Raw genomic sequence first — 21,755 nt, forward strand, 5'->3', positions numbered from 1 at the left:
ACTTGTGTACTTACATTATTCCACCAAATGTTTTCCACATTGTTTAAATCCAGAGAAATTTGCAATTTTAACCAACGACATGGCCCGTGTTGCGTCGCCTGTCAGTGGAGTCATGTCCCCACAGTCAGCTTTCAGTAGAAATTAACAATGGAAACACAGTGTGCTTTCTGAAAAAAATCTGACGTATGAATCAAAGCCGACGATCTCTGGTAGTGTAGCATTCCACAGCTGTTTGTTTTGCATACATTTGCATATCAGGAATTTTTAATTCTGAAGTGAACCAATCCTTTAACTGCCAAGCAAAAATAGACAATTTTTGCAACCCTGTTACTAAAATTTGGGTTTAAAAGCCAGATTTGATATAGCATGATCAACTTATTTTCATAAAATTCAAGGAAAATGCTGTAACTATTTTGAGTGAAGAGTTAGGTGCATCATGGCTAGTTTGCTATCAGCTGGTCTGATCTTTAGGCATTATAAACCAATGCACACATTTGTTGTTAATTTTCACCATAATTAACTTTATGGTTTATTTTATTGAATTGTTTGTATATGAAGTTAAAAGACCTCAAGTTGATTTCTCAAAGACAATTTTGATTTATTTATTTATTTGTTCGTTTGTTTGTTTTTGCGACCCTTCTATTTAGTCACTTGTTATGCTAAACCTAATGCTGAACAATGCTAAAAAATAAAAAATAAAAATGCAATGCGTTTTTAAACAGGAACTCTCACTGCAAGTCAATGCGCAGGTCGGACCGTGATTACAGACACACCAGCATATACCCCTTAGCGAAATATTGCGGGTTTTATTACAAACTGGACGACAGATATCACTCCGCAAGTCACGGTTTAAAGGAATACTTCACTAAGAGCTCGTATTTCGTAAATTGTAAGTTGTCTTTAATTTGTGTGTTTAAGCTTCGAAATGAATAACGTTACATGGCGCTTGCAGAGTAGTGCCAAACCGCTCTGTATTGACAGCGAAAATGACAGCACATGTGTCTCTAAAATCAACGTTCTGATCTGTCAAACATGGTGAAATATAAAATATGTCCGATTTATATTCGTCCTACCCTGAGTAATCTTATCACTGAAGAATGAATGTCGTGTCATATGCATTTATATAATATACAACCCTCATTTAATCTGAACTCCAATTTGTGTTTCTAGATTTTCATTATTTTAAAAGATCTCAGTAATGGAAGAAGAGGATGAATGTCCGGAGTTAGTTCCCATCAAGGAGAAGCCCACTGGACCCACAGCTCAGATACCTGTTACCATCATCACTGGATACTTGGGTCAGCTTTTAAGCAGTCCAAAGTGCATTGATAAAGCATACCAAACCTTTTTTATTTAATTTCTTTACTTAAAAATATGATTCATCTATAGTATTAAAGTAAAAATGCACAATAATATGCAAATACAGGTTATTATATCCTAGTTTGCAGAAGAAACTACAATTTTACTCCAAGTGGTTTAACTTTATTTCTCTCTTTTCCATATACAGGTGCTGGAAAGACGACACTTTTGAACTACATATTAACAGAACAACATAATAAACGAATAGCTGTCATACTTAATGAATTTGGTGAAGGTAAGTTATAAAATGAGCAAAGAAATAAGCGATCAAAAGACCTCCAGCGTTGTTCTTATGCCTAGATTTTTTTAAATCCAGTCCCTCTGGATTTTTCACTGTCATGACCAGAAGAGGGCAACAAATTCATTCCCTATTTCCTCAAACAGCGCAGTATAGTAGGACCTTAACCCAAAAATGATCATTTTGTCATCATTTACTCACCCTCATGTTGTTCCAAACCTTTATGGGTTTCTCTCTTCTGTTGAGAACGAAAGAAGATCATTTAAAGAATGTTGGTAACCAAACATTTGACAGTAGCAATTGACTTCCATAGTAGGAAAAAAATACTATTACATTACATATAATATTACATACACATACAATACATATTTTACCATAATTTCATGATGGTAATATTCATGAACATGCATCAAAAGTGCACAGATTATTGTAATGTGGGTCTGCTTTGCACATAAGCTTGACTCTGTGCTGTGTTGTCCTGCAGGCAGTGCTCTGGAGAAGTCTCTAGCTGTGAGTCAAGCAGGAGAGCTCTATGAGGAGTGGTTGGAGCTGAGGAACGGCTGCCTGTGCTGCTCTGTAAAGTACGCCCTTTCAAATACTGGGACGAATTGTCTATAAAGTATATGGGTGAATGTTGTGTGTGTGTGTGTGTGTGTGTGTGTGTGTGTGTGTGTGTGTGTGTGTGTGTGTGTGTGTGTGTGTGTGTGTGTGTGTGTGTGTGTGTGTGTGTGTGTGTGTGTGTGTGTGTGTTTCCTGTAGTTGTGTGAAGAATAAATATTGTTCCATCTGGGCCACACAACTATTGTTGGATTTTAAGATGGATTAACTGGAAACCCACTATTTCTGCTTGCCTATTACATTCCAGTGACTAAAGAACTGTTGTACTTTTGAAACTCTTCAGTTTGTTTGTTTGATTCGTTCAAAATTGAGTTTAAAAAGAAATACTGGTTAACCTTAGCCTGGCAAGCCAGACCTACATCAAGATGTTAGGTCTGGAAACTCACCATAGTCACGGCTCAATCCGAGGGGCGGGATAAACGGCTGTCTTTCAAATTCCCTCTGCACGCAATAGGACAGCGCTTCAACCAACCAGAGCATTTTCCCAACAGCGGAGCTAGTTGATAGATTCAACTTTTGCCATATCTGGCCGGCAAAACGACGAACACATCTTCCTTTTTTTAAGAATGACTTAAGTGCCGTTCTTTGCTCTTTTCTCAAAGAAAAACTTAACTCCAAGTCCTCCAGAGTCGCGGCCAAAGCCGATTCGAAAGACCGTTGTTCTCCATCAGCAGCTGCCATTCTTTGTTTTCAAGTAGCAGCAGCCAGGTAACCGTCGCAACTCTGTCGTCATATGTTAAGCCCGCCCCCGCCTACTCTATACACAACGTGATTGGCCTGACCCAATCTGGGTTTTTGCAGCGAGAAGGTTTATTGAGAGTTGCTAGACCCACCTGGCTGCGAAATACATTTTGCTGCCGCTAGGGTGCGTCTAGATTTCTAGGCTAGGTTAACCTAGGATTTTTTTTATTTTGTGACAATTTCTCATTTAGGGTCATGAACATGCCTGCAAAGTTTTGACACTTTGGGTGTTGTGAAATGAGGGTACAACATTTTTGACGATTTTGATGTTCGCAGGTCACAGACCAAATATATATATAAAAAAAAAAGGGTTTCTGAACTACCCTCTTAGGTTATTTAAAATTACATTATCCAAAGAAATGTACACTGCGTTGACGGCGTACATTTTTATCAGTTAATATCGAAGAATGTTAATATCGCTGGGAATCAAACGCATGATTTTGGCGTTGCTAGCGCCGTTCTCTACTGTTTGAGCTTCAGGAAAGCACACAAAAATAAAACAAAAACATTTCAAATAAAAATTTAAATAATAAAATTTCAATACTGTTTCTAATATTCATATTTTTTAAACAAATGGTTAAAAAATATGACCTGTAGCTTTTTACAATTTTAAAATAATTTGTTGCTTATTTTTTGTTGTAGTGTGTGAGAAGTATTAATATTAAATGTTTACTCTTTTTACCTAATTTTTTTACTTTTTCATAATGTGATTTTTTTTTCTCCAGGAATTGTATTTAATCCAATTTGGGTCAATTTGACCTGCAACATAAAAATCATACCCAGAATTCAAACATAAAACTGGTTGAAAACATTATATAACTACAGTTGTGTAATGGATAATAATGAACACATACACTAATGTTCAGAAGTTTGGGGTCATGTGACACTGAAATATTTTACAGTATATTAAAATAGAAAACAGTTTTTAATTTTAAAAACAAATTTTAATTTACTATTTACAAACTTTTGAACCATAGTGTACAATTGCATTAAATTATGTCAGATAATACATTATCAACCCTTTCTTTTACAGAGACAATGGTTTAAAAGCTATTGAAAATCTAATGGAGAAGAAAGGAAAGTTTGACTACATCCTTCTAGAGACCACCGGTTTGGCAGATCCAGGTATTTTATGTGTACCAGCAGACACTGATTTGTAACATAACAAATCTCCTTGTTATGATAACTAATGCATCCATTGGCCAGCTTGCTCAAATGTTGTTATCTGTTATCTTTTGTATGGGAGATTTATATATGTTACATCCCTGTTTGTTTACACAGATGTTTAGATTATGCAATATTTTACAGCTTAGAATTAATTTAATTGTTAATTGTTAATTCCTCAATAGACGCAATCTACCTGGTCTTAAGGCCCGTTCACACCAAGCACGATAACTATAAAGATAACGACAAAGATAACTATATATGCGTCCACACCAACGAACGATAACGGTCTTTTTATTCTAAGCACGCGCGCGCGCGCCCCATTTTAAATGCGCGAGACCTTTAAATTAGAATGGATTCTGATTGACTGCCAGTGTTTTATCGTTTGACAGCTGAAAAAAAAATCGTTCTGAAAGTGATCCCAACGATATCGTTCCTCATATCTTTATCGTTATAGTTGTGGTGTGAACTCTGTTATTCTTTAATATGGAGAACGATTTTTAGAATTATATCTTTATCGTTATCTTTATAGTTATCGTCCTTGGTGTGAACGGGCCTTAAGTCCTCACTAGCATTTAGCTTTTAAATGTAACTTTTACTTTGCAAGACAATTTAGACATCTTTGTGTATAGGGATTTTTCTCATACATAGCAAAAAGCACTATAACGTAATTAAGAGTGAAACTGAGATCAATGGAAAGGCAGGAAGGGTCAGCATCTCTGTAGCCAGACTGTGTACATGAGTGATAGATGTCAAGGGCCAGTGGCGTGCAGGACCCTCAGAGCTCAGACACAAGCCCCTCTTCACTGCTCTGCACTGTCATTGGCTGAGACAGGCCTGTCACTCCTGGGGGCCTCAGGGGGATAAGCCCCTCCCCTTCGTCAGAAGATGCTTGTGGGCTGAATGGTTGATGTTCCTGGTGTCTTTCAAGAACATTGCCTTCATTATACTTCTATCAAATATTTATAGAGCTTTCTTATTCTACCTTGACAGTTTGACAAAACTCCATTATGTGAACAAGATGGCCTCAAATTGTAACATGAAACTGTGAAATAACTTTTACAGGAAAAGTTGGAAAACATGGAAACAAACAAAATTTACCTTGTAGTTAAAATTTTTGAAGCCATCCATAAAATTTAGTTATGCATTTTAAAGCACATACCTACACCCTAAACCCCTATGAGTTGTGAGTTTTAAGGCAAAATGTGTTCAATAACTTGATGAACACTGCAAAACCTATGCTAAAATAAAGCATAGTATATAACCCAATTCATTTTTTGCCACACCTTTCAAAGGTGAGTGTCATGAAACTATATTTTGCATAATTTTATTTAAAAAAGTTAAGTAGAATTATGTGATTTCCCACTGTATATTTACAGGGAATTGTAAAATAATTATAACTATTTTTTTTTATTATATATTAAAAATGTTTATTAATGTGATTTATATAAATGTTAATTTATTTATTTATGTTTTCCAAACCAGGAGCAGTTGCTTCCATGTTCTGGGTTGATGCAGAATTAGGGAGTGATGTCTACCTGGATGGTAAATAACTAACTAACTAATAAATGTTGCCTCAGATGAAGTCATTAATGATGTGCCTGTCAATATAATGCAGTTTCCTCATCTCCCACATAGGCATTGTAACGGTTATAGATGCTAAATATGCAATGCAGGTAAGTTGCTGATCCACACACGCTTGTATTATTCTTAGCAATACACAGATTGAATTGATGCACACTTGAATTCTATGCAACTTGTGTTGTTGGCAACCATAAACAGCCAACACTAGTGAACTATTTTACCTATTAAAGTGTTTGTTCACCCAAAAATCCTATCATCATTTACTCACCCTCATGTCATTCCAAGCCCGTAAGACTTTCGTTTATCTTCGGAACACAAATTAAGATATTTTTAAAGCTGTTTTAAAGGTCCGTAACTTTATTTGTGTTCAGTATTTACAAAAATTATATAATAAGCAAGTACATCATGAATCAATTTTCCTAACCATGTTTTTGTCTTATCCTGGATTACTGCAGTACACCTATAATAAGTGTTTATATTCGGACTATTTTAGACTGGTTCGGGTCATACCACTGCGGAGTAGCCCAGTACCTGCGTGACTCGACATAGACAGAAACAGAGAGATGTAGCTCCGGCTACAATGTTCTTCTGTAAGACGCATGAAGTTATGTTTATTAACTGCTAGAGCGCCAAAAGTTACGGACTGCAGCTTTAATGAAATCTGAGCAATTTGTGTCCCTCTATTGACAGTCTACGCAACTTCCACTTTGATGCTTCAAAAAGTTCATAAAGAGATCATAAAACGAATCCATATGAGGTTTAGTCTATATTTTCTGAAGAGACACGATCGCTTTAGATGATGAACAGATTGAATTTAGGGTTTTATTCACATATAAACATTCATCAATGCAAACATCATTTGTGGTAAACGGAAGTTCAATCAGGCTTGCTTGAAATGCGAGAACCAATGAGGTTCATTCTCGTGTTACGCAGCATGTTTTAGCTTCTGCAAGAACCAATGAGGTTCATTCTCGTGTTACGCAGCATGTTTTAGCTTCTGCAAGAACCAATCAGGTTCATTCTCATGTTATGCAGCACTATTGAGCTTCAGCAGGAACCAATGAGGTTTGTTCTCATATATCAAGCAGATTTGTTTGAGCGTTTTTTATGTTCGCTGATCAATGTTTATATGTGAATACATTTGAGCCTAAAGCCTAAATTTGATTTGTTCATCATATAAAGCGATTGAGTCTCTTCAGAAAATTTAGACCATTTAAACCATTCAATTCATATGGATTAGTTTTACGATCTCTTTATGAACTTTGAAACGTCAAAGTGGTAGATGTGTAGCTGTCAATGGAGGGACAGAAAGCTCTCAGATTTCATCCAAAATATCTTCATTTGTGTTCAGAAGAGGAATGAAAGTCTTATGGGTTTGGAACGACATGATGGAGAGTAATTAATGACAGTTTTTGGGTGAAATAACCCTTTTAGAATTATTTGTTCTGATTAATATTATCTATAAAGTTAACTATTTATTGCACTTTGGCAAATTGGCATAACATATATTTTACATTCTAAAAAAAAGCAATAAGCCATTCAATACAATTTTACCTTGGTTAAAGAGGTCTTAATCAGTCATCAATCTTTGTTTTAATCGAAGACATAACAAGCCTTTTATGTTTTATGTATTATGTATATATAGGGATGTACCATTATTACAGTTCTAGCAAAAATTTATATTATTTGTTCGTTTTGTTTGGTTATGGGCGATAACCGATACATTTCTGATATAACAATTCTATCCTATTTTGCCTAAATAAATTAGAAAACACTAAAACTTAAATAAATAAATAAAAATGCATCAAGTAAAATCAGTGTAAACAAAAAAATTGGTAAATAAAAAATGGATACATTTTAAGAAAGATAAAAACCTTTTAATTTTATTTTATATTTTAATTATATTTAATGTAAATGTAATAAACACAAAAGTACACATTTTAAGAATCGGCACTACAATGTTTGAAAAAATAAAGGATAAAGTTTAAAAAAAAAATAAAAAAGATACAAGAGACATTAAATGATCCAGTTAAGAAGTCACTTTAAAAGGTTTGATATATTAAATATTAAAAAGTTTGATACTTTTTTATTTTTTTAATTAGTTGCTTTTTATGAGCTCAACTTTGCATTTGTTTATCGTTTTTTTGTGCACACACACACACACACACACACACACACACACACACACACACACACACACACACACACACACACACACATAGTGTGTATATACATATATATCAAAGCTGGCCTTGTAAGCATTGTGTAATACATTTATACAGAGTTTTTCTCTTTGCTTCAAATAGTTTGTTACTGGAAGGCATTATGTTTCCAGAAAAAAAACATTTATTTTAAATTTAATCTTTAAGTATCGTATCCCACTGACAAAATCTCCCCCCTTGCCGTTCCTCTTCACACTTCAGGCCGGGAGCAGGACAGTGGTACTGACACCTGGGTAATAGGCTGTCATTTAGTGGTGTCAGTCTTGGCAAGTCAGTCTTTTTATTGCAGAGGTGGCACCTCTCGACACTGCGGCCCTCTGGGGTTCTGTGAGCGCCTGTTGAGGTGAAGACGGGAGGGCTTGATAGAAACCGAGGAAATAATGGATATCAGGGCAAATCACTCTAATGGGCCTGTCACCCTTTGTCCTGCTCTTTCATTGTCACTTGATATATTCATCCATATAAGAGATACTTTAGGGTTTGGGGGGCTCAGGTGAGGTGTCTTCTCTCAGGGTTTGACTTGCAGAGACATGCCCAATCAAGTGCCCTTGTTTTCATTGATCTCTGCCAGTCGGTTTGAAAATCGTGCAGACAGATGATGAGGCTTGTCTCGCTCCCAGAGCTCAATGTTATTACATATTGAACACAGACATTGAGACATCCCTCCTTCCAGTCAGCAGAGACGACTGGCAGCACGCAGAATGACATAAATAGGATTGTTTTCAATAAGCAAACTGTTCAGAAGTTATAATATCCTGGAAATTGGATTTCTTTTAGTGAGTTTGCATCTTGTAATCGCAAACTTGTCAGTTTGCTCATCTGCTCGGATGTTAAAGACATATTGTCAGATAGGAAGCTGTACAGAACAGAAGTGTTGAGCCTACAGGACCTTATGAGACATTAAATGTTCTTATCATTCTATTAGATATTATAAATGATATAATTCCATCTCTGAGTTCTGATTGCACGAGTTGCATTCAAGCTGCTATTAAAAAAAAGCCAATATTACACACACCTGTGACTGCATATCATCACTTGAATATTATATGCATCAACTTGTGTTGCTCGACAACTATAAACAGATTACACTACTGAAATTTTTTTAACTATTAAGAATTATTTGTTTTGATTAATATTATCTAGAAGATTAACTGTTTATTGCACATTGGCATATAATTTACCTTCTAAAAGCAATAAGCCACTCAATGCAATTTTACCTTGGTTAAAGAGGTCTTAATCAGTCCATAAGAATTCATCAAGCTTTATTTGAAGATACATTTGTGATATTATAATTGCATACTATTTTAAAATTTACAAGTGAATTTATTTAGACATCACAACATTATAATGTGCACTATGAAAAAGGGATATTCATTGTAAAATTTGATAAACATCACATTTTAGAATGTTATTAAATAATTGAAAAAATGATATTCAGCTGAGAACCAATAAGGTGCTAATCACTGAAATAATTGTGCATCACTGAAATAAAATCAAAATAAAAAATGAATTTATACGACAAAAAACTATGATTTATGAAGGTTTGTTGTTGTAACAGTTGTTTTGTATGTGTTATGTAATCATTCTGTCATTTTCTATTTGTCTTCTAGCATCTAACAGAAGAAAAGCCAGAGGGTCTTATCAATGAAGCTGCCAGGTAAAACCATATTTGATTCATTAATATCCTCCTGAGACCCAGCCAGAGACTTTTGGACGTAATATTTTAGTGAATTTCTCTGAGACCATACATGTCACAGGTTTAAAGAGCACATTCAGGGCTTTGCGGAGATACCAAATGTTTGGAGGTCTGACCATGACCACTCCTCCTCCTTGGTCTTTAAAAATGACTGACATTGACTGAATGTCTGAATCTAGCACTCTTGTGCAAATATGATATCATTTTGTAATTATCATTTAAATCTGGCTAATTTTCAGATTGTTTGTTATAAATGAACATCTTGGGAAAACATCATGGGGTTTCAAATTAAAATATGGCTTTCTGTTACGAAACAGGGCATTGATTTCATACACTGTAGAGGACTTAGATCATGTTTATCAGGCATTCTGGGGAGACACAACAAATGAATAGGGAAAGAAAATATATATCAACATTCCTATGAAATATGAGATATTCTTATGAAAAATGTATTACGCCCATTATTACACTTCTTTTTTCATTGCATGTTGCCACAAGAGCACATTAATATGCAAATTAGACGTACATATACATTGTATAGTGTATTTGTCCACGTTTACACTTATATTGTATAAACTAACAAATCATTCTGTTATATCTTTCATAACATAGTTGATAATTGTCTTCATACAAATTTTGGTTAAAAAATAGCCTTAAAAATTGATTGGCTAATGGAAAAACAATATTGTTTTTGCCTAAAGTGTCTTCATTTTCTTAATAACTGAGTCCTGGTGAGGACATACTAACATAAAATATTAATTGATTTATTTTCAAAAAGATTTCTTATTATCCAAACAATGTAATGACATTAAAAAATCTAAAGTCACAAAAACTTTGTTTCTGGGTCTCAGGAAGATATACAGTATAAATATGATGTTCGACGGAAAAAGTTTAAAGTCTTCATCATTACAATAAATAACTCATTATGCATCATACAGTTCTATAAGAATCCAGAGGCCATTTTTCCCCCCATCACACCCAGATTTTTATGAGCACCTCTTGTGTGGTCTTTCAAAATACTATTTGTGACTGTTATCTCTATTAAACATTACAGCTGGTGCTAATGTTTGTGCAAAAACATATCCGATTCCAGCCCAGCTCCCTCCACCTCACCTGCTGCGGTCGGGGTGTTTTTGTTGGGGTTCGGAGGCATGTCGGAATGCTCACAAGTGTCAGAGGCCATAAAAAACGCTTCTGCTCTCTGTTTATGTTTTCCTACCACGCAAAATGGTGGCGCCTTTTGAGTATGGCACGAACCATGCCACCCACACACGACTCAGCAACAGGCAGGGGGATGGATGAAACACAACAAAGACTGTTTGCACACTTACACACACACATTTAGATACAAAGGGAGAGTGGGACATTGAACACGAGCAATAAAGAGAGTGACAAAAGAGAAAGAATGGGACGAGGTGTTCTCGTACTGTATTGTTCTATTGATGTGTTATACGACTGTAATCACACATACTTGCGTACAGCAACTGTAGATGCACATAGAAGCAATTTGCTTTTTATGACGAATAATCCATATGCGACCCTCTGAGGTGTCGTCTGCCTTTGTCGCATGCACATTTAGGAAAGATGGGCAGCATTTATCAGGTGATTGTGAATGGTGCTGAATTCTGCTTTCTTTTTTTAGGCAGATAGCTCTTGCTGATCTGACCATCATCAATAAGACCGATCTAGTGAATGCGACTGAGCTGCTGCAGCTCAGAGATACAGTGAGGTGAGAACTGTCAACCTTTATATTCCTATAGGTTCTTATTAGGGATGTACTGATTATAAAATTCTGGCTGATAATGATTTTTACCGATAAATGGCCGATATTAAATTTTTTTTTAATAAAAAATGACAAAACCAAAATCAATCATTTTAAATGCTACATGTCTTTGGCGCAGTGTTTTTAAAGATTAAGTTTTAGTCAAAGGTATAGTACTAGTTCTACACTACTGGTCAAAAGTTTGGAATAATTAAAGTTTTTTTTATGTTTTTCAAAAGAAATCTCTAGTGCTCACAAAGGCTGCAACTATTTGATCAAAAATGCAGTAAAAACAGAATTATTTTGAAATATTACATTTTGTATATGTTGTAAAATGCCATTTATTCCTAAAGCTGAATTTTTAGCATCATTACTCCAGACTTCAGTGTCACATATAATCACATTATTACATTTTATGTAATAAGTTTTTTTTAAACAGCAATTATTTGAAATAAAACTATCTTTAAAGGGATAGTTCACTTTGAAATTAATTTTTGGTATGTTTTAGCTTACCTCAAGGGCATCCAAGATGTAGGTGTCTTTTTTTCCACTGTAGTTTCAATTTTGATATTTTTACGTCAAACCGTTCTTGTCTGACAGTCATATCATGCAGGTCTATGGTCACTGTCTCAAAGAGCATGCACAGAGTCCAAATTAAAACAATTCCCCATCGTCCAAATTAAACAATTCCCCATCGTAAGTACACATTGATGGCCTAAGACACGAGCGGTTTGTGTGAGAAAACGAACAGTATTTATATTGTTTTTTACCTCTTGTAACACAGCCATGTTCAAGTGATCTGAGGGCGCGAGCGCATCCTGGTGTGTGACGTGTGCGCAGACTGGTGCATAGATACACTAGATGTCGCCTTGGCTACGGCAGTTCATTGGAACGAATGTCTTTAATGCGACATCTATATATATGTGTGTATATATATCTATGCATCAGTCTGCGTACACGTCACACAGCAGGATGCGCCCGCGCCCTCAGATCACTTGGACGTGGCTGTGTATAAGAGGTAAAAACGATATAAATACTGTTCGTTTTCTCACACAAACCGCTCGTTTCGTGTCTTAGGCCATCAATGTGTACTTACGATGGGGAATTGTTTTAATTTGGACTCTGTGCATGCTCTTTGAGGGGGTGACCACAGACCTGCATGATATGACTGTCAGACAAGAACGGTTTGACCTAAAAATATCAAAATTGGAACTACTGCGGAAAAAAAGACACCTACATCTTGGATGCCCTTGAGGTAAGCTAAAACATACCAAAATTTAATTTCAAAGTGAACTATCCCTTTAAATAAATGTATTTTCTGTCACTTGAATCAATTTAATGCATCTTTGTTGAAAAAAAATTGTAAAAATGTTTTACTTACCCCAAACTTGTAAATGGTAGTGTATCACGGTTTCCACAAAAATATTAAGCAGCACAACTGTTTTCAGTGTTGATAAAAATGAGCATCAAATCAGCATATTAGAATGATTTCTGAAGGATCATGTGATATTGAAGACTGCCGTAATGAAGCTGAAAATTCAGCTTTGACATCAGAGGAATACTTTATATTTTATAAAATTATATATACTGTATATTAAATATATTAAAACAGAAAATAGATAAATTACATTTTAATAATACTTAAAAAAATATTGTTTGATCAAATAAATACATTTTTGGTGAGCATAAGAGACTTCTTCAGAAAAACATTTTAAAATTCTTAATTTGTCCAAACTTTTGACCGCCAGTGTATGTTATTCAGTTGATTCTGGTGTCTGTCTTTAATATGTCATGAATGTTTTTGTGGTGAAGACACCAAAACATTTTTATTAATTACAAGTGGTGCTTGCTTAGGCATGTCACTTTTGCTTAAAGATTTGAACCCTCTTACTCAAAGTATTAAATGTTGCAATGTACTATTACTTTTTAAGCAATTTTCTTATGATTTTTGCATGGTGAACAATCAAATGGGGAAAAAAAAAATCAGAAACTTGCTTTTTAGGAGGGAACCCTGTTCATATCTATGTACCAGAATATGAAAATAAGTAAAAACCATTCAGAATACCTTGACAACCAAACATAATATAACATCTTGGCATTGTAATGTTGACCTCTGCTCTTCTTACATTTGCTTCAGAAAATGTAAAAAGTCCAGTTATAATGATACTAGTACTTGTTTACTGAGTTTTTTTTTTTTACATGTGCTCTGTCTTCTTCATTATAGATCAATAAATGGGCTCGTAAAGATTTTGGAGACACAAAAATCCAGGTGAGGCGTTATGCAGAAACCACCAACACAAAACACGCACTTTATTCGGATCCATGATAAAAATGGTGTATGTATTGTACTGTGTTTTTAAGCTGTTTCAAACTTTCTGCATGCATGCAACAAATGTCTGTCAAAACATTTAAATCAGTTAGATTTTAAGACCTGTAATCTTATATGTACACTACTGTAAAAAGATTTTCAGCACCATTACTCTTCAGCGTCACATGGTCCTTCAGAATTAATTCTAATATGCTGATTTGGTGCTCAGGAAATATGTCTTATTATCAATGTTGTAAAATAGTATTTTTTGTAACAGTGTAAACATTTGCTGTTTACTGTCATTTCTGATCATTTTATTGTATCCTTGCTGAATAAAATTAATTTAAAATAAAATCTTACTGACCCTAAACTTGAACAGTAGTGTATGTTCAATCAATTTCAAAAAATGCCCAAAGAAAAAAAAAAGTTTTTCAGCAGTTTTTAGGCTTGATAATGCACTCTTTATCTTCTCATCTATTAATGATATAAAAGACTGACAAAATATTTATAAATAAATACGAATTAAGTGTATTTTCCTTTCTCATAGGGTTGATCTGTCTCAAGTATTAGATTTACATTCTTTTGATACCAAAGATGGCACAAGGTAAGTGTTTTTTGAAGAATAACAATTACAGTACTTAATTCTTACTGAAAGCATTATGGCGATTCTGTTCACTGGTATTTTTTTCCCAGAGGATTTTGTGCATCCGACGAAGATCAAACACTCCATTAGCTCATGCTAATTTTGATGACTTACACAAAAACAAAAAATGAAACACCCAGTTTAAGAGTAATTACAGTGAGACAGACTAAATGTAAATGACTCTGCCCAGCTGCAGAGGATTATAGCCGGTGTCTGCAGTAAAGGTACAGAAGCACTTCCACACAGACTGCCTTTCAGCCCCGACCGTGGCCCATTTGCCCCCCTGAGCACAGGCTGCTTGTCTGGGATGACCCCCCTCTGGTCCGCTGTGTGGTACTCACAGCCCGACGAATAATCCACAGAGCTACGTTTGCCCTCCCCGAGGGGTCAGAGCCCGCTCTCCCGCTCGATTTCTTCTTCTTTCTTTCTGCATTAAGCTCAATCTTACTGTTACTAAACCCAAAGGCTCCTCCGCATCACACCAGCAGCAGGATTAGGGGCTGGCCCGTCAGTGTAGTCAAACCCTTTGAAAGGTTTTAGCTAAGACTGTACATCTGTCTGATGCATTTGTGTATGTAAGAGAATGTTGTTTATTGAAGGTATTTGACATCAATCAATGTACTCGTTTCACATTTAAATGTCTTGAAATCTTGTGTTCTGCAGGTTAGCTGAAATGCTGCAGCTGGTAAAAACAAGCCAACCACATCTAGACAAGGTGAGGATGACTTGTTTTATGACATTTTGAATTGGCATATAGAAAAAAAAAACAATCCAGCTTCTCTTTCTACATGGAGGTTTTGTTTAATGTTAAATGAACCAAACTCTCCATAGGAGCTCTTATCATTGGACGGGTCACTTTCCCGCATCCACCCAGTCGGTCCCACCCTCCCCCTTCAGAGCCAAACTTCACTGCTCTTTTCATGTAAATGAGAGCCCTGTTTTCTCTTGTTATTCCAAAGGAAAAAAGGAAGTGTAACTTTGTGTAACTTTTAGCACAGACAAACAATGGTTTAAGTATCTGTAAAGGGCCCATGTAACACCCCAGAGAACTACAGCAGAATGGGCGCTAAAGCAGTGTAAGTGTTTAAAACCAAGGGGAAATTCATTCAAGTGTTGTACTGATGCTGTTTAAGATTTTAAGGCTTTACTAGGAACAGAAATTATTACCATTTTTAAAATAAAAAAAATAAAAATTGCTGCCTTTTGTGGCATAAAATCCTCTTGATAGCACAATTGCAGCAATCTTACTCTACCGTTCAAAAAAAATAAAAAATAATAATAATACTTTTATTCATCAAGCATGCATTAAATTGTTAAAAAGTGACTAAAGTCATTCATAATGTTACAAAAAGATTTCTATTTTCAAATAAATGCTGTTATTTTAAACCTTCCATTCATCAAAAAATCCTGGGAAAAAATTGCATCACAGCACAACTGTTTTTACATTGATGATAATAATCAGCAAATCAGCATATTAGAATGATTTCTGAAGGATCATGTGACACTGAACACTAGGTAATGATGCTGAAAATTCAGCTTTGATGATCACAGGAATAAATTACATTTTAAAATACATTCAAATAGAAAACAGTTATTTTAAATTGTAATAATATTTCACAATATAATTTCACAATATATTTGTTTTTACTGGTGTCCACTCCAGACTTTTGAATGAAAGTGTACAGTACATTTGTAATTTCACATAACTCATTTGAAAATGTTTGTGATGGGACAAATGTTTAATGTTTGGGTTACGTATTTGCTTTATTTCAGAGTATGCTGACTGTAACATTTGAAGTACCTGGCAGTGTGTCAGAAGACCTATTAAATATATTCATTCAGGTACAAATACATCATATGGAAGCATATAAATAAAAATTTAATATTTACACCATAACAAAATGTCTTGGAATTTTAATGTTTTTTTTTTTTTTAGAGAAATAAAAAAATATATTATTTTTTTCTGTAGAACCTCCTATGGGAGAAGATATTTAAGAACAAAGCAGGATTGGCAATGACAGTTATCCGGTTAAAGGTAAGGATACACTCATCTGTATATTCGGTTAGCTACCCAAATGCCAAATAAGCATTGCTTTCAACAATATATCATGTACAAGCACCATAATATTCATCAAATCTGTTCTCGTTGTGGCAGGGGATCTTCTCCATCCAGCAAAAACAGAAGAAGGTGATGTTGCAGGGGGTCCATGAGCTTTATGAGCTGGAAGAGACTCCAGAGTTCTGGGCAGATCACGAGCCGAGACTCAACCAACTCGTCTTCATAGGTGAGAAGATGCTATGCCTGTATAGAACTCTTTGTAAAATGCTAAATGCTTAATCTACCCGTTGAACAATTTTCATAGTTTATTACGTTTTAAAATTGTTTCATAAAAAATGTAACATTTACTCCCTTTTTTTTCTTCAGGTCGAAATATTGATGGCGAGATCCTGAAGAAAGAGTTCATTTCGGCCGTGTCAAATAAAGACGTGGAGTAGATGATGTCTGACTGAAATTGTGGACAGTCTACCAGGCCATGTAAAGAAACCATACAACACTAATAACCTCTATCTCATAAGACATCTGTGGAATCACTGAAAAATGCAGCTGTTTGTGTTTGCAACCCACAGGGAGTTTGCAAATCCTGCAGCAGCTTAATAGGTGCTTATCATGCTCCATAATGTTTCAAAGTGTTCAAATCTGACGCTTATGGACTTAAAAATCCTTTAAGCATCTCTATGCCACACTTCAAACCAGTAAAATTCACTGACATGTCTTAAACACGTTGTAATTTATGTCACATTTACATCATTTTTCTCCAAATACATGTCTGCAAATGCGTTATATTTTGGAACTGGCTTTATTTTAAGAGTATGACGTTATTTAAACAATTCATTTGGGTGATCAATTACTAATCATTTTACGTAGGCTTTTTCACAGTGTAAAGTGTAAAATAACAGTAACCGGTAAAATAAATGTAGTCTTGAGTTACATGGCTTGCTCTTCTAACGTGTTAAATTTGTCTTTTTTTCAGTGTGAGAACCATCTTTATAAGCACCCACTTAACACTTTCTATGATGAGGCGAAAAATGGCTATTTAACAAACATTGGGAAAATTGGTTGGCAGAGGTTATTTTTTGTTGAGTGTGGAACACACATTATGATAACTAAGCAAAAGAAAGCTTAATGAGCTTATAAATGTATACACTGAATGTAAGCCGCTTTGGATGAAACATGCACTGTAAAAAATGATATGATCAATAAGTTATGACATGTGTTTTTACATTGCTTTAACTCATCAAAATAAGTTCTACTAGATTCAACAATTTTTTTAAAGTCGGTTTAATGTAATTTAAGTTGAAATGACTTAAACATCCAAGTTGATTGTACTTAAAATTTTAAGAAAGCAATTTTTTTAGTGTTCACAAAATGTGCCGCAAATTTGATTATTGCTTCACTAATGTATGCTGCTCTAATATGTTATATATTATAAAATAATTTAGTAATGTGCTAGAAACTGAATAATTTAATACATTTTATCACACTATAAATTATTTTGTGTTATTAGAAACCTTAATGTTCGGTACAAACACTATATGTCTTTGGATTTCTTATCAATGACAATGAGTGCTGTAAAAGTTAGTTTACACAACTTTCAAGTACTCATACATTTACATGCATCCACTTCCACGCCATCCACAGCTGAGGAAGTGGACGGTGGGCTCCAACCCTTTAATTTGCAATTGAGATGACTGTGAACAGTTTTAACACATATCCGCGCACAAGAAGGTTTGCTTTGAGGATTGCTGCGCTCATTCATGCCCTCCAATAAAACTCGCTCCTGGCCTGTAGCCTAAAGCTGCGCCGTTTCCTTTTTGATTCTGATGTTGATAGGCTCGTTTACCGGCATTCTTCTTTCAATGCGGGGAGCCGGGCCATGGCCATTTTCATGGTCACCACCTGCGGGTATCTTGAGGTGACAAACCAAACGAAACCCAGGGGGTATCGGGGGAAAATAAGTCTTTTAAACCGGTAGTTAGGCGTGGTGTGAAAAATCACCCTCACACATCCCAGCTCCCACTGTGCAAACTTGCTTCTGAATTGGAGAAGAAATGAATCCAGAAACATCGAATAACGTGTGCTGACGTAGTAAAAGATTTAAAACGCAATTGATAAAAAACGTTGAAATCACGATTTGTGTAATAAGCATATTTCATTAGTTAAATTACAATTCGTGTTGATAGGCTACTTTTGTTTGATGTTTGAAATGGCGTAAAGAGCAATGCCAGTTTGGTTCTTAAATGATCTTATCATATAGCCTAAGACAATGCATTAAAATAAGGATTTTTTTGTTTTAAGCACTGTTAAAGTTTAAAAACGAAGTCATTGTGGCATAACTATAAGAAAAGCATTTTGTGCATGTAACAGGAAATCTAGAAAATGAGGCTCAAATATTATACCCTATAGGCCTACAGGATATTAAAATAATAGCCTATACTAATATTAAAATATATATTGCATGTATGTTTGAAAATAATTGTTATTTTCTATTTGTATTGTTTATTTTTTTACACGTGACATTTAAAAAAAAATAGCCTATAAGCGTTTGTTTCTTTCCATATGTGTTGGCATATGCGTTTTAAAGATCCATTATTTGTTAGTGCACTTAATAGGCCTAATCGATTTAATATTTCAATACTTAAGTATAAATATTTTAATATTAAGGATAAAAATGTATTGAAATAAAAAAAAGTTTTCCTATAAAAGTAGGCTAATTAATAATATTGGCTATACACTTTTCTTGCTGTAGCCAATCAGATGCTCCACTGGGATGTTTAGGATCCACATCTCATATGCGAATTGTTTAAACAGGTCAAAGCCCCCCACACCTGCCTGCCTGTCCTGAATCCCTGCGGTGACACTCCACTCCTATTGGTCTGACCCTCGGCGGACCAAAGGCAGAATGCGTGTGGCCTCTCATAAATAGCCCTCATTTCTTTGAGTCCTGCAATCCGACCACAACCTTCACCAACCACGAGTCGCGTCCAGCACATTTGGGGTCTCCAACAATGACCCTTACCCAGGATTACGAAGAAGTGCCGTGTACCCCCGTCTCGTTTGAAGACGATGAAATAAACATCGTTGGAGGAGACCACAGTGATAGCGACCGAGAGTATTTCATCATGCCTTGCAGGGACCCCGATCACTCAGGGTCCGAGTCTTCAGGAGAGAGCGAGAGCAGCTTCTCCACCGCGTCCGCTCCAAAGCAAACCTCCTCCGTCAAGCCTCCGTATTCCTACATCGCCCTCATAACCATGGCCATCCTCCAGAGCCCGATGAAGAAGCTCACCCTCAGCGGCATCTGCGACTTCATCAGCAACAAGTTTCCCTACTACAAGGAGAAGTTCCCAGCGTGGCAGAACTCCATCAGACACAACTTATCACTCAACGACTGCTTCATCAAGATCCCGCGAGAACCTGGAAACCCGGGGAAAGGGAACTACTGGTCCCTGGACCCTGCGTCTGAGGACATGTTTGACAACGGCAGCTTTCTGCGCAGAAGAAAAAGATTCAAGAGGAACCAACCCGAGTTCTCCAAAGACAACCTGGTGCTCTACCACCACCCAACGTTAAGTTATCGAGCATATGGGCGACCTTACTGCGTTTCTGGGCCGGTGCCAGCCCCGGCTAATCCTATTGGATATTTGCCAGTGCCGGATGGCATCATGGTGCCCCCTCCATATTTCCAGTATCAGACTCTCAATATTAAGGTCCACGAAGCTCCAGAAATCCAGCAAAGGCCCGAGCCCAAGACCCAGAAGTGTTCGTTCAGCATTGACAGCATCATGGCTAAATCAACGGCGTTCCCTCACAAAAACTCTCCTCGTCATCTCACACCTGACTACAGTTATGCTTTTCCCAGGCCAGCATCATGTGTGACTCCAAGTTTGGTACCTGTGCCACCAAGGACCCCTCTGCTCAAGACTGTTCCTTTCACAGAAACTCTGCGGATGGTGTATCCTCACTGTTGAACTGTCTGGGGGGAAAGAACTCTTGTCATTTTAAATAGGCTTGTAGTTGTAACATAAGATATTTTTGTCATTGCTCTTATATGATAGTTTTAATGTAAATAAATAAATGGTAATATATTTGCTAGTCCTGGAAAGTGGATGTATTAAAATGCCTGTTTAAATAAATCATCACTGTCACATTTCAATTTTGTGTTCTCAATATTCGTAGTTCTTCGGTTGCAATGATCTCGTCAAAGTTAAATGTGTTAAATGAAATAGCCTAGTAAGTTTTGCTCAGTCAATACTTTGCATGGCTTTTTTTTTTTTTTTTTTTTTTTTTTTGTCGCTTTTGGGAAAAGTTGTGAACGTTGAGTTGGGTAATGTAGCCTAAAGAACTGAATGAATGCGCGTTCAATACTCGTGTTACAGCGTGCATAATATGCTTGCAAGACATTTTCTATAATTTTATGCCCACTAGATGGAGACTGAAGCTCGTGAAATCGGTCGCACTCAATGCATTGATTTCACAAGCATTCGGGTGTGCTTGATCGATTTCGATTGAAGTTTGGACACATTTGATTACTATTTTTAATGTTTTTGAAAGAAGTCTCTTATGCTCAACAAGTATGCATTTATTTGGTAAAAAATGTGAAATATCACAATTTAAAATAATGGTTTTATATTTTAATTTAGCCTACTTTGAAATATTATTTATTTCTGTGATGCAAATCTGAATTTTCATCAGCTATTACTCCAGTCTTCAGTGTCACATGATTCTTCAGAAATCATTCTAATATGCTGATTTGCATTTATCAATGTTGGAAACAGTTGTCAACAGTTGGAACCTGTAATCATTTCTCAGGATTCATTGATGAATAAAAACTTTTTGAAAACAGCATTTATTCAAAATCGAACTCTTTTCTAACAGTATAAATCTATAACTTTTTATAAAATTTGCTGAATAAAAATATAAAGTTCTTTAAAAAAAAAAGAAAGAACAAAATTTAGGCCTACTGACCCCAAACTTTTGAACGGTACAGTGTATATTGTTACAAAATATTTCTATTTTAAATAAACGCTGTTCTTTTTATTCATCAAAAAATTCTGAAAAAAAGTTTCACAGGTTGTTTCCAACATTGATAATAAATCAGCATATTAGAATGATTTCTGAAGGATTATGTGATACTGAAGACTGGAGTAATGGCGTCTGAAAATTCTGCTTTGCATCACAGACATACATTATAAAATAAAATATTAAAATAGAAACCCATTATTTTAAATTGTAATCATATTTCACAATATTTCTGTTTTTTCAGCATTTTTGATCAAATAAATGCAGACTTGTTGAGCATAAGAGTCTTCTTTCAGAAACATTAAAAATATGCCTAATGTTTCCAAACTTATGACCGCT

General features: G+C 35.5%; 2 protein-coding genes across 6 annotated transcripts; both read left to right on the plus strand.

The window, feature by feature from the left end:
* Window positions 1–249: 249 nt before the first annotated feature.
* Window positions 250–20,549, plus strand: cbwd (COBW domain containing). Of its 5 annotated transcripts, XR_014028958.1 has the most exons (18): window positions 742–889; window positions 1,171–1,298; window positions 1,508–1,594; window positions 2,082–2,178; window positions 3,990–4,081; window positions 5,606–5,665; window positions 5,759–5,796; window positions 9,537–9,583; window positions 11,265–11,351; window positions 13,609–13,653; window positions 14,240–14,296; window positions 14,999–15,050; window positions 16,109–16,177; window positions 16,305–16,370; window positions 16,491–16,620; window positions 16,761–16,871; window positions 16,964–16,994; window positions 19,206–20,549. XR_014028958.1 is itself a non-coding variant. In XM_081349265.1 (17 exons), exons 2-16 carry the CDS (start codon window positions 1,199–1,201, stop codon window positions 16,829–16,831), a joined length of 1,098 nt encoding a protein of 365 aa, XP_081205391.1. In that variant the 5' UTR covers window positions 741–889; window positions 1,171–1,198; the 3' UTR covers window positions 16,832–16,871; window positions 16,964–17,176. The 5 variants fall into 5 exon arrangements, 4 of the variants coding, with proteins under 4 accessions (XP_081205390.1, XP_081205391.1, XP_081205392.1 ...); XM_081349265.1 differs by lacking the exon at window positions 19,206–20,549 and having other exon boundaries at window positions 741–889; window positions 16,964–17,176; XM_081349266.1 differs by lacking the exon at window positions 16,964–16,994 and having other exon boundaries at window positions 19,206–20,548.
* Window positions 19,403–20,542, plus strand: foxd5 (forkhead box D5; the record flags this gene model as incomplete). The annotated part of the gene is made up of 1 exon (XM_081349268.1): window positions 19,403–20,542. The coding sequence occupies one exon, from the start codon at window positions 19,403–19,405 to the stop codon at window positions 20,363–20,365; it is 963 nt and encodes a 320-aa protein (XP_081205394.1). The 3' UTR covers window positions 20,366–20,542.
* Window positions 20,550–21,755: the final 1,206 nt, after the last annotated feature.

This window comes from Scardinius erythrophthalmus, assembly GCF_964197995.2.
Source record: "Scardinius erythrophthalmus genome assembly, chromosome: 20".
Lineage (NCBI taxonomy): Eukaryota > Metazoa > Chordata > Actinopteri > Cypriniformes > Leuciscidae > Scardinius > Scardinius erythrophthalmus.